The 13159-nt window shown below is 41.2% G+C and overlaps 1 protein-coding gene across 3 annotated transcripts in view; it reads right to left on the reverse strand.

Moving 5' to 3' along the window:
* PLXNB2 (plexin B2) overlaps positions 1 to 13159 on the reverse strand; it is a 323100-nt gene that overhangs the window by 82450 nt on the left and 227491 nt on the right. For all 3 annotated transcript variants that reach the window (XM_073619756.1, XM_073619757.1, XM_073619758.1), the window contains 2 exons: positions 12426 to 12583; positions 3529 to 3677 (listed from right to left, as the gene is read on the reverse strand). In XM_073619756.1, coding sequence (XP_073475857.1) covers positions 3529 to 3677; positions 12426 to 12583 — 307 coding nt within the window. The remainder of the gene's footprint in view (positions 1 to 3528; positions 3678 to 12425; positions 12584 to 13159) is intronic.

Consider the following 13159-nt stretch of genomic DNA (forward strand, 5'->3'; position numbering starts at 1 on the left):
GCAGTGCTGGAAAATAATGGTGGCCACATAAAATATTGACACTTTGGGCCCAATTTGGACATTTTCACTTAGGGGTATACTCACTTTTGTTGCCAGCGGTATAGACATTAATGGCTGTGTGTTGAGTTATTTTGAGCGGACAGCAAATTTACACTGTTATATAAGCTGTACGCTCACTACTTTACTTTGTAGCAAAGTGTAATTTTTTCAGTGTTGTCACATGAAAAAGATATAATAAAATATTTACAAAAATGTGAGGGCTGTACTCACTTTTGTGAGATACTCTACACTACATAGTTTGTAGATGCTATAACTTTTGCGCAAACCAATCAATATAAGCTTATTGGCTTCTTTTTACCAAAAATATGTAGCAAAATACATACTGGCCTAAATTGATTTTATTGTTTTTATTTTTTTGCTAAATGAAAAAAAGACCGAAAATTTTGAAAAGAAAATTTTGCAAATAAATACCCCTTCTTCATAAATTCAAGTCAAAATCTGTACTGCTACATTTTCTTAGTGAAACTAACCCAAATCAGTGGAATTTTATTTAGTTTGTAGTACAAACTAGCAGTATACATAGTATACTGCTATTACAGCAGTGATAAAAGGGACAAAAAGTGAAAATAAAGTGCTATAGTGCAACAAACTGTGATGCACTGACCATATATCACATGGATCAGTGCAACATAAATATCATAAAGTCCTTATCAAACATAAATAAGTAAATCCATTGATTGAAGTGATCAAAATGTGTTGAGGTGTCCATACTCTGGTGCTCCCCCCTTAGGTAATAGCTGCTCATCTCTGAGTGTGTGACCTCACATTTAAGCTTGGTCAAAACACGCATATGAATCACCTCTGGATTCTATGATAACTGCGGAATCCTGGGCTCTCTCAGGAAGATGCGCCATATCCCTGTATCGACACGCATTAGGGAGGGGACAGGGCAGTGTAGGAGACAGCTGGTCTGTCTCACAGTGGAGGAACCTACGACCTTAACACGTTCCCAGGATTTTAGGCTTTGAACAACGCGGTGCATTGACGCACCAGACCCATGTGAGTACCCTGCATTGGGGCTTTTTTTGTATAGTAAATTTGTTATTTAAAAACTATATCACACTATCGAGCCTTCTTTCCTACTGTTTGTATATGAGAAAACAATGTTATTAAGCAGCTCAAGATCCCGCAGTTCTCATAGAATCCATAGGTGATTCATATGAGTGTTTTGATCAAGCTTAAATTTGAGGTTTTAAAATATGTTTTAATACTACACTTAGGTGCGCCTCCCTTTTTCCCTCCTCCTTCAGTAAGAATGCTTCTGTACTTAAAGGAGGCACAGCTTAAAACACTTACATTCCAAACTATGATTACATATCACAGTTTTATCCTGATATTTTCTCATCTGACTGAACTACTAATGTGCATGAATATAAGGACAATGGCGCGTACATATGTTAAACAGAATCAGTAAGGAACAGACATTTGTAATAATTTTGATACACTACCCTGAAGCGGTTTTAGTTGTACAACCTTACTTTCTGTGGGTAGGGGTAAGTATGCTGTTATTTACTTGTATTCTCTCTCCCTGTCCAAGCAAAAATGTTAGGCCTACTATTAAGCATTTGGGCCCTGTTCAAAGCAGTGGGCTTTTGCTGCGCTAAAACTGCACCATCCCAGCACGGAAAAAGCACATAAAACAAATAATCCTCTTTAAATTAAGTGTTTTTTTTTTTTGTTTTTTTTGAGCCACATGTCAATTTTTTCCTAGGTGACCAGGGATGAAAATGCATGCAAAAATCATTATTTGTTGCATTCAATTTTAACCACGCATTAAGAACCACATGCCACGCTCAACACACGGACCAAAAGTGTCTTTTCAAAACTGACCTGTCTGCATGCTCAGATGAGGGATGAGATAGCTCTGTGTACTTTTTCAGTAAAACGATCATCTAATAAAATCCTCACAAGCCCAACACTAACTTTATCATATGGCAGTTCTTTGTTATCAGCACTGAGCTTAGGTAGGAAAATGGACAGCCACACAACCTAGAGGCCAGTACACACTGCAAGTTTTTTTTTTTTCTATTCAAGCCAGTGGCTTAAATGGAAAAAAAAAAAAAACTGACAGAATGATGTACCAACACAAGCGATGTTTGTGTGGTGATCTCCCCCGCCTGTGCTATTAGCTGTGAGAGATGTTTTGGATGCTGGTTTTCCAGCATGTTCCTTCAACAAAAGTTGGTCATTAGACCAGATTCTGTCTGACAGACTGTACACATTGACCCAGAAAGAGAAAATGGGGGGGAAACAAACACACCACTTTTGTAGATACCTGGGGCTGTACAACTGAAGAGCGAAGTAGCACAATAAAGTTTAAAACAAGACCTTTATTACATTATTGTGTTAGAGCTTGTAGGTCTATATGACCATCACAATTGGTTGCAACCATAAAATGCAGTTGTCATAAAACACCAAACAAACATTACATTAATAAAAAGATTTTGTTCCCATTGATGCACAAATATTTCAGCCCACTGTTGCTTCATCAGGGAAACCATGGAAGCATCATAAAAGAATTTAGTGCCAAAATAGTATTGTCTGCTGCAATCCGGAAGGGCAACTCTCTTAGATCACCACCTAACTCTCGCTGACATTGGCAAGAGGCAGCATTAGGCATCGGACCATCCAAAGGTGACACAGGGGCCGCGATAGACCAAGCCATGGCCAAACAGCACAAAAATGAAGTGCACAGATTCTAGGGTCGGCTTCTCCGGTAGAATGCTGTACACACTGACTGAAAGTTGACTGGTCTTACCGGACGATTTTTGGACAGTGTCAGCAATCGGCTTCTCCGGTAGAATGCTGCACACACTGACTGAAAGTTGACTGGTCTTACCGGACGATTTTTGGACAGTGTATACTCAGCTTAAAGCTGTCCATAAATGGAAAGAATTTTAAATGTAAAGAACATTCTTAGAAAGTTTATTCGATTTTCTAATCATTAGTGGGGTCAAATCGATGTTCATTTTCAACCACAGTGACAGGAAAATGTGAAGGAGCAGGATGAGAAATATTTCTTGAATGAACTTCTAACAGTGTATGTGGTTTCCGTTTCATGAAGTCCATTTATTTACCTACAAAATACATCTTCATAGGCAGCAACTTGGCAAGCTGCACTTCACCAGTGTAAGAGGCACAAAGCAAAGGTTGTTTTTATTAAGCAACAAAATGGATGGCAAGAATGGAATTCAGGTCTCTGATGTGGCTCTAACTCACACCTATGGCATTTCCCAAATTATACGATCTATTTCACAGCACAGTGTTGTAGAGTGATCAGGCATCCTAAAACATTTCTCATGAGTGTGATGGGTATCAACCCGCTCAGTAATTAAAATAGGGGCCTCAGTAAGAGTACCATATCCAGAAATGTCTTGTGATTTTTAAATGTGCAACATTGATATTATAAACATGTGAATTCATTGCCATCTAAAGAAAGAATATAAATCATTTGTTGAAAAAATGTACCTGGTAGAAACGGCGTACATGTTAGGCCTGAAAGTGCAAGCCACACCTGCTACCAAAATTTCTTCTATATCTTCCGATTTTACACCCAAATTAGAGCCCATTATAGTCAGCAATATGCCTCCATCCACAGGTGCAGCTTTTGGCTGAAACTAAAAATGAAAAAACAATTAGAGAAACAAACAAAAAAACACAGGCTAAATTAATGTAATGTCATCACTAGCAGACAGCCACATCAAATTCTAAGTTCTGGTTTCAAAATCACACATATACCGAGAAACAGAACCAACAGCTCCTTCCCAGACATACTGTACATAGCAAAATTCTGCATTTAATAAAACTGACTCACATTCTGTGTACATTTATCAGTCAACATTCATATTGATCACCGTTTGGGATACGTCATGTGAGAATGATAGTTTCTCAAAATTCAGGCATGGTTTAAAGCTCTTCCAAAGACAGCTTAAGCCAACTAAATTCTGTCTATTTTCTACATGCTGCCTCAAGCGCAAGGCAAGCTTAGCCTTTTCTCCCGAGATATGTATTTTTTCTCAGCAACATGTTTGCTTGGAAGTTAACTGCTATCCTAATGTTATATTCACCCGGCAGAACCATAAGAGTCATTTTTTTACAAGATTAAAGTCTGGATGGCTGAGAGAAAGTTAAAATGAGGTAACACAGACTAACACTGCACCCCTGGGCAGGAATTGGGTTTTTTGAATGTCTAGGCTATGGTTCCAACTTTCTCTCGGATCCAGAGTATGCCTGGCCTAGAAGCAAAAACATAACTGCAACTGCTATAGGGCCCAACATGGTCTACCTATACCGTGAACTGTGCATGTAGCAATAACTATTGGGAAATATAATTTGAATAATAAAAGAAAATGTATATGTAGTTCAGGAACTTCTAAATGATTGCTATGAAAACAAAATCTATGACTATAGCTATTGCCTTCAAGACTTTGATTAGAAATGCAAAGTGGGCCACTTAACAATATAGAGCATCACATGGCCCTGAACCGAAGACTCTATTGGAATGGGAGGAAAACAATGAAAATGGGTATTTAAAAAAAAAAAAAAAAAAAAAGCCTATTTAAAATATCAAAAACACGATGTCACAACAAAATATTTATTTATGCTGGTACTAAAGCCTCATGCACATTGGAATTTATAAAAACGCCAGTAGCTTTAACTGTAGAACGCTGTAGAATTAGTTTTTCAGTGTTTATGCAGTAGCTTTTTTTTTTTTTTTTAGCTTTTTTAGCAAAACTTAACTCCCACAAAAGATTATGGCTCAAAAACGCTGATAAAGACAAAATAGTCGTGTTTTTCAGCGTTTTTTGGCATTTAAGCTTTTATCAGTTTATCAGCATTTTTACAGCTGAAAAACTCCTCTTAGAAACCAATATTTCTGGGGTTTTTTTTCCAAGCCAAAAAATGCTCATAACAACCTATTGCCCCGTACACACGGTCGGATTTTCTGACAGAAAATATGAGATAGGACCTTGTTGTCAGAAATTCCGACCGTGTGTGGGCTCCATCACACATTTTCCATCGGAATTTCCGGCACACAAAGTTTGAGAGCTTGCTATAAAATTTTCCGACAACAAAATTCGTTGTCGGAAATTCCGATCGTGTGTACACTAATCCGACGGACAAAGTGCCACGCATGCTCAGAATAAATTAAGAGACGAAAGCTATTGGCTACTGCTCCGTTTATAGTCCCAAAGTACGTGTTTTACATCACCGCGTTCAGAACGATTGGATTTTCTGACAACTTTGTGTGACCGTGTGTATGCAAGACAAGTTTGAGCCAACATCCGCTGGAAAAAAATCCATGGATTTTGTTGTCGGAATGTGCGATCAATGTCCGACCGTGTGTACAGGGCATAAAAGTGTGCATGGACACATAGGATAGCATGCAGGGGAGTTTACTGACTGCAGAAAAAACATCTGAAAACAGCAGCTGTAAAAACATCCAGTGTGCATGAGGCCTAAAGAACAAAATCTATGGCTTGTGGGGAACAAGTGTAGAAAGGAGAAAAAAAAAAAATTCTACTCTGATATTAAGTGTAAACATTTAACCTCGGTCCACCAATTCAATCCATACATAAATGTCATGGTACTTGATCTGAGAAAAGCTATATTTACTTACATATGTTGTAGGGCAAGGTCAAATTCACAATGACTGGCATTTATCATACCAGCATTAAGTAAAAAAATCTTTTAAGAGAATCTAATGATGATAAGGGACTATATACAAGATTTTAGTAATAAGAATGATATCATTAGCAGTAATCAGCATGGATTCATGAAGAATCGTTCTTGCCAAACCAATCTATTAACCTTCTATGAGGAGGTGAGTTGCCATCTAGATAAAGGAAGGCCCGTAGACGTGGTGTATCTGGATTTTGCAAAAGCATTTGACACAGTTCCCCATAAACGTTTACTGTACAAAATAAGGTGCGTTGGCATGGACCATAGGGTGAGTACATGGATTGAAAACTGGCTACAAGGGCGTGTTCAGAGGGTGGTGATAAATGGGGAGTACTCAGAATGGTCAGGGGTGGGTAGTGGGGTCCCCCAGGGTTCTGTGCTGGGACCAATCCTATTTAATTTGTTCATAAATGACCTGGAGGATGGGATAAACAGTTCCATCTCTGTATTTGCAGACGATACTAAGCTAAGCAGGGCAATAACTTCTCCGCAGGATGTGGAAATCTTGCAAAAAGACCTGAACAAATTAATGGGGTGGGCGACTACATGGCAAATGAGGTTCAATGTAGAAAAATGTAAAATAATGCATTTGGGTGTCAAAAATATGAATGCAATCTATACACTGGGGGGAGAACCTCTGGGGGAATCTAGGATGGAAAAGGACTTGGGGGTCCTAGTGGATGATAGGCTCAGTAACGGCATGCAATGCCAAGCTGCTGCTAATAAAGCAAACAGAATATTGGCATGCATTAAAAGGGGGATCAACTGCAGAGATAAAACGATAATTCTCCCGCTCTACAAGACTCTGGTCCGCCCGCACCTGGAGTATGCTGTCCAGTTCTGGGCACCAGTCCTCAGGAGGGACGTACTGGAAATGGAGCGAGTACAAAGAAGGGCAACAAAGCTAATAAAGGGTCTGGAGGATCTTAGTTATGAGGAAAGGTTGCGAGCACTGAACTTATTCTCTCTGGAGAAGAGACGCTTGAGAGGGGATATGATTTCAATTTACAAATACTGTACTGGTGACCCCACAATAGGGATAAAACTTTTTCGCAGAAGAGAGATTAATAAGACTCGTGGCCACTCATTGCAATTAGAGGAAAAGAGGTTTAACCTTAAACTACGTAGAGGGTTCTTTACTGTAAGAGCGGCAAGGATGTGGAATTCCCTTCCACAGGCGGTGGTCTCAGCGGGGAGCATTGATAGCTTCAAGAAACTATTAGATAATCACCTGAATGACCGCAATATACAGGGATATGTAATGTAATACTGACACATAATCACACACATAGGTTGGACTTGATGGACTTGTGTCTTTTTTCAACCTCACCTACTATGTAACTATGTAACTAAGGCAGGGCTCGACAAACCCCGGGCGCCAGGTCGCATTTGCGACTAGAATTAGCGACCTGGCGCCTGGGGCGGCACAGCTGGGGATATCCTATCTCCGTGCGGACTCCGACCCCCCCCCCCCCCCGTGCGATCGCGTCGGGCCGCCGGTAATTGAGGCCGCGGCTTTGCGGCCTTCTTCGGTCCTTCTGGAATCTGGCGCCATCTTGTGGTGGCCGTTGGTATTACAACCAGCAATGCTAATGCAATGCTAATGGATAATGGATACCTGCCTGTTTTCACTACCCGCCCATCTCCTTCCCAAAGTAGAGAAGAAAGTGAGTGTGGGGATAGCCCTTTTTTTTTTTTCTTAATAGCTTTTATTTTTATTTATTTAAATTTTAAAGTAAAAACTGTTTTTTTTTTTTTTTTTTTTCTTAATTAAAATTAATTTATTTGTTATCTCCCTGCTTGGCCCCTTTCCCACAGGCTGTCTGATCAGGTTCGCCTGTCCGTTTTTCAGGCGGACCTGATCGGACCCTTAGAGCGCTTTCACACCGAGCCGCGGGGGGCGTCGGCGGTAAAGCGGCGCTATTTTTAGCTCCGCTTTACCGTCGTTTTAGTGGCGCTATTCGGCCGCTAGCGGGGCGGTCTTTCTGTGTAAATTTAAGATTAGTTTTTTTTAATATGGAAAATAAAGCTTTGTCGGTCATTTAAAAAAAAACCTGGCTCCTAACTTTTTTAGCTGGCTCCTAGATTCCAAGAAAATTTGTCAAGCCCTGAACTAAGGACATTTCACTGATTCACAAGGCAATTGACAAGCATCAAGCATCAATCATCAAACAGCATGCCGAGTGTGGTTGTATGCAACATACTGAAGACTTCTAACCACTGCAGATGAAGATAATCATTTATATATTGTACTAGCCCTCCTTGCTGATGAGTACAGTAACAGGCGAGGAGACTGCATTCCTTCAACATTTTCTTTTAACTTATTGCCAAGAAGCCATATTGATCAAGGAAAGCACAGCAAAGTTTCAAGAAAAAACAAACAATAAAAACAGCTCAAAAAGAAAAACAAATAACTTTGTTTTGTTTATGTTGTTTGGTGTAGAATGGCCCCAGGTAAAAGGACTAGCATTAACAAGCAACTATATTCCCCTAAAGTGCATGTAAAACTCAAATGTTTATTTTTCGTTTTGCAGTAGGGAATCATGTTTTGCTGTGGCCCCCATCGGGGAATTTATTATTTTCTGTACAGGACAACAGAAAGAGGAAATCTCTCCAAAGGAAGGTAATTCTCCTTTTAGACAGTTCTCATTGCAACAAGTGTCCCTAATTGGAAGATTTCCTTTTCCAGTGACAACTCAAAATTGTGTTTTCCTTCACTTTCAGTACTGGTATGCAGACAGGGCTTCTAATCCCTCACCACAAAGATATAGGCTTTAGATACACTTTACCTTGCCCTAAGTCAACATACAAAGCTTCGGTCAACTACTTAAAATGGTCATATAAGCAATACAAGTTTGACAATCACATAAAGACGGGGTGCATATTGAATTCTAATAAAAAGAGGTCAATTATGCAAATATTTTTTAGCTGTCCCCCAAAATGTTGATTACCATAACATTTGGGGAGCTTCTCCCAAGTGAAAGTGAGAGAAAACTCTCAAAAGTGAGGGAAATGCCCTTTTGGACTTTTTTCACCAGAAAAAAATGTCCCCGTTAGATTTCCCCTGTATTTCTTTTCTCAAGACAATTCAAAATTTTGGGGTTTACTTTACTTTTAGTTCCAGGAGCACCGTGGCGGCCCGTTCACATGGGGTGCACGGGCGCCCCCCCCCCACAGTGGGGTGCACTGTGTACGGGCTCAGTGCACTATGGATAGCGTAACGTCTATGCCAGGCATGACCAAAGTCCGGCCCACGTTCCGGTTTTGAACGGCCGGCCTAGCAATTTGGACATGTATATCTTTTGTGGCCCCCAATGAATCCCCGAGCGTCGGGGGCCACAAAAGATATACATGCTGGCTGACTTGGAGGGGACAGGGAGGAGGTGGGATGAGTGCTATACATACAGGTGAATTTCCTGTTTGCACGGCAGCCTCTGTAATAGGAAGTCCCATCTCCTGTGCTGCCATTGGGCGACTGTTCTGTCCATCATAGGAGGCAGGACTGTATTAAAGAGGCCGCCAAAAAAACTGATTCTCCTGTATGTAATCTGTTGGGGCTCGTCCCTCCCTCTCCCTGTCCCCTCCGGGGCTGCAGGTGGGCATCAATCAGGCTGCACTGATGGCAATGGTGAGTCTGCATCCCTGGCAATGGGGGTGCTACATTCCTGGCAATGTGGGGCTGCATTCCTGGGTCAAAAAGGAAGGGCGAGGTCTGGCGCCCCCCCATCCTAAAACTTCACCAGCCGCCACTGCAGGAGCAACCACAGCAAATAGAGTGTGAAAATCTCTCCAACTGGAACAGAGACAGAATTGAAAAACAGGGGCTTTACCTCCTTACCACTTTATCCAGAACAAAATGTTTGGCTATAAAAAAACTAAGGGATCCTTTGCATCTTTGCAGTACATTAATATGTATTATGTTGTGTGCCAATGTGTTGTGTTAAGGCAGATGATCCAAAATAAATGGGCTGCCAATGCACTTTAACATGCTTAAAATCGCACATGACCCTTTTTTCTAACTCACTGCAAAACAAGTGTGTTTTATTAATGCATCGGGATAATATTCAAAATGAATGGGACCACAATGCAGTAATGAAAGTTACATTTGTTACAGCAATGTGAAGGTGTGAATCTGGCTTTCACAATGGGAGCTCATCATAGATGCGGCTAGATGATTAATTAGGAACACCACTACTTGACAAAGCAGGGAGGAGTGCCTTGTAAAAAGGAGTAAAGAAGGAACGTCAAAGGACTCTTTAACAGCGAAACAATTCCAAGCCCAACTATCATTTAAGCCGGCGATAGACAAATCGATTTTCTTTCCTACAACCACGGGCTGCAGGAAAGAAAATCACTTGATTCCCCCATCAACACAGTCAGTGATGATGGGGGAAGCCCTCTTCCAGGGCCACTGTGTTCTCCCGCCCCAACCTGGAGTACACAGTTATTACTGCAAGCGGCTATAAATCGCTGTTAGCAATCTCATGTAAAATCTGACTTGTTGTACCCAAGTTGATCGAACAGCCTGCCCATACAGGTCTTGAATCTGCCCGTACATGGTTTGAATCTCGTCCGATTCCTGTCGAACCGGCTTAGATTTGAGCTGTCTATGGCTTGGCTTTAATAAACTGTTCCACTCCGTTAGCAGCTAAGACATTTTACTTTGGGGTTTATTTAAAAAAATTCAATTGCATAGCCATTCGCACAGTCGCCCTGTGTGTTTTGGGCAAAAACAAATGTTCTTTAGCCTATTTTCTTTTATGAACAATTTTTTTTTTTTTTTCTAAGGGTAGCAGAAAAATACTGCATTGTGTCCACCAGGTAAAGCTGAGGAGTATAGGAAATACATACTTCTTTTTAACAAGAAATACACTAACAATTCTGGAGAACACGAGAGATCAGCAAATAAACGTAACCATTTGTTAGAATTTGCTAATTCCCTCTAGTGTTCTCTAGAACTGTTACATAGTATCGCGTTACAAAGATGTATGTTTTTTCCCATGCTCATCTTCATCTAGTGGCCATAACTGCCCATAAAAAAAAAAAAAAAACGAATATAGCCTAAAAGCTTAAAATAACCTAAAGAATGTTTGGTTTTGGCCAATAAATGCCAAACGAATGTGCATGCAGATTTGCTGGATGAATGGCTATGCAAACTTTTTATAAAAAGACAAAAGTCTTTCTGATTCATAAGCCAACATGACTACACTATCTCTAATATAGTCTCTTTTTTTACCCTAGAACAGCCCTTAAAATAATTTTCTTTATAAAACCATTTCATTGGGGACAATAGCAAAAATGCCTCTCACATGGATGGTCAGTGGAAAAAAATATCCTTTATACTAGGGATGCACCGATCCCACTTTTTTGGCAATACCCATTTCCCAGGTCCCCACTGGACTCCTTTTCCCCACTGTACCACCCTAAATGCCTGTCTTCCCCCTTCCTGCACACATGTTCCCTACTGTACCACCCTTAATCCCTTTTCCCCACTATAACGCCCCCCCCCCGCCCCACACCAACAAACCTTTTCCACACTGTACATCCTGCATACCCATTCTTCACACCAATTGCCCACTGTACTACCTACTACTTAAGATCTATGTGTGACATGCTGCCATGCTACCTGTTCTCCCATTACCTGGGAGGAAGTGGCCTCAGCTAAATAAAAGAAGCGCTGCTGCCTGTCCTCCCGCAATAGATCCGACAGTCTGGAAGGAGGTGCAGGATGGTGATATCAGGGCAAGCAGGACTACCATGCAGGGCATCGGTTGCACCTGCCTCGCGGTTTCCCTTTCTCATGTCGTACATCCGGCTACTGGCTTCTCTTTGTCCCGGCTCTCTCCTCTTGTGCTCGTGCTGCACTGCAGGCTAGGGATGGAGTGGAGACCCGGCAGGAGAGCGCTTGATCCTACAGGGAGCCCTAGCAGCAGCTGCCCCTGGTTTTAATCATGTCTATCTGTCACTGGGGAAGCCGGCTAACAGGTGAATGAGTCAGTTGTTAAGGACGCGGCGGCCCCGCTCTTTAACAACTGATAATTGCTGCATTCTTTTGTTTACATTTCAGTTGTCAGCGGGAGAATCCGATAAATGCTTACTATCGGCACCGATACTGGTATCAGTGCAACCCTACTTTATACTGGAGGTTGGTGAGTAATGCCCCTTGTCACGGGAGGTCATTGGGAAGATTGTCCCTTACATTGGCAGTTAGTGGGAAAGATGTTCCTCATATTGGTGGTCAGTGGGAAGAACATCCCTTACACTGCTAGACAGTGAGAAAATGTCCCCTTACACTGCTAGTCATTGGAAAAAATGCTCCTTACAGTGGCAGTCAGAATTCCACCTTTACAGACAACTAAAAAGTCACTGGTGTCATGCAGCTGGCTCTGCCAAGCAGTGTTGGTTTTAGAACTAAACAGGAACCATCAAATGTGAGATCAACCAGCCTCAGTTCAAGGAACCCCTATCAACTTGTAGAGGAGAACCCAGGGGTACTACGGAACCCTGGTTTAGAATGATTTCTATAATACATAAAGAAGGCAGAGAGCTATCAATCCGTTCAAGGGTGTGTTAGTGCATGGGAGTTAAACAAGGAAAGGGTATATCAATACTTGTGGGATATCACTACTTATTAGGTGCAGAACATTGTACAAATAAAAAAAGGAAATGTTTTGAAATCTTACATCTGTGATGACAGGAGCAGGACATTCCGAAGCAGGTGAATTATTGCATGTAGGTTTATAAGCACATTTGTTGTCACACCAGGCACAATCGTATTCCACAGTAGCGGCCAGGCACAAGCTACAGTCACTTCTTCCAAAAAAACAATTGTATAATTTTACTAGGAAAAATAATAATAATAAAAAAAGATTAGCTAAAAGAGAAACAGATATTTTTAAATAATAATGCTTATCATCTATCACAAGGTCCATAAAAATGCTACAATTTCATAGTGGCCTTTCTTAAAGGGGTTGTAAAAGGGGTTGTAACCCTTGTGTTTTTTTCACCTTAATGCATCCTATGCATTAAGGTGAAAAAACTTCTGACAGTGACTAACCCCCCCCCCCCGTTTTACTCACCTGAGCCCTGTAATTCCCACATCGGAGATGCGCTCTTCCTCTGTCCGGGGTTCTCGGTTCTTGATTGGATAGATTGATAGCAGCACAGCCATTGGCTTCCGCTGCTGTCAATCAAATCCAATGACGCGGGCGCCGGGGCCGAGTCTGGCATTCTGCGTCTATATTCAAATGCTTTAATTTTGACGTGAAAAATTTAAATATTTGACATCAGAGAAGTGTGAAAGCACCCCAACTAGGGGGGTCAACACAGATTTTTTTGGCTGCCTTTCAGGCCAATAGCCGATATCAGGTGCCGGTATTCTGTAGATTTAAACTTTTTATTTTTACACTGTTCTTTA

This window comes from Aquarana catesbeiana, linkage group LG03 (genome assembly GCF_042186555.1).
Source record: "Aquarana catesbeiana isolate 2022-GZ linkage group LG03, ASM4218655v1, whole genome shotgun sequence".
NCBI classification, from domain to species: Eukaryota; Metazoa; Chordata; class Amphibia; order Anura; family Ranidae; genus Aquarana; species Aquarana catesbeiana.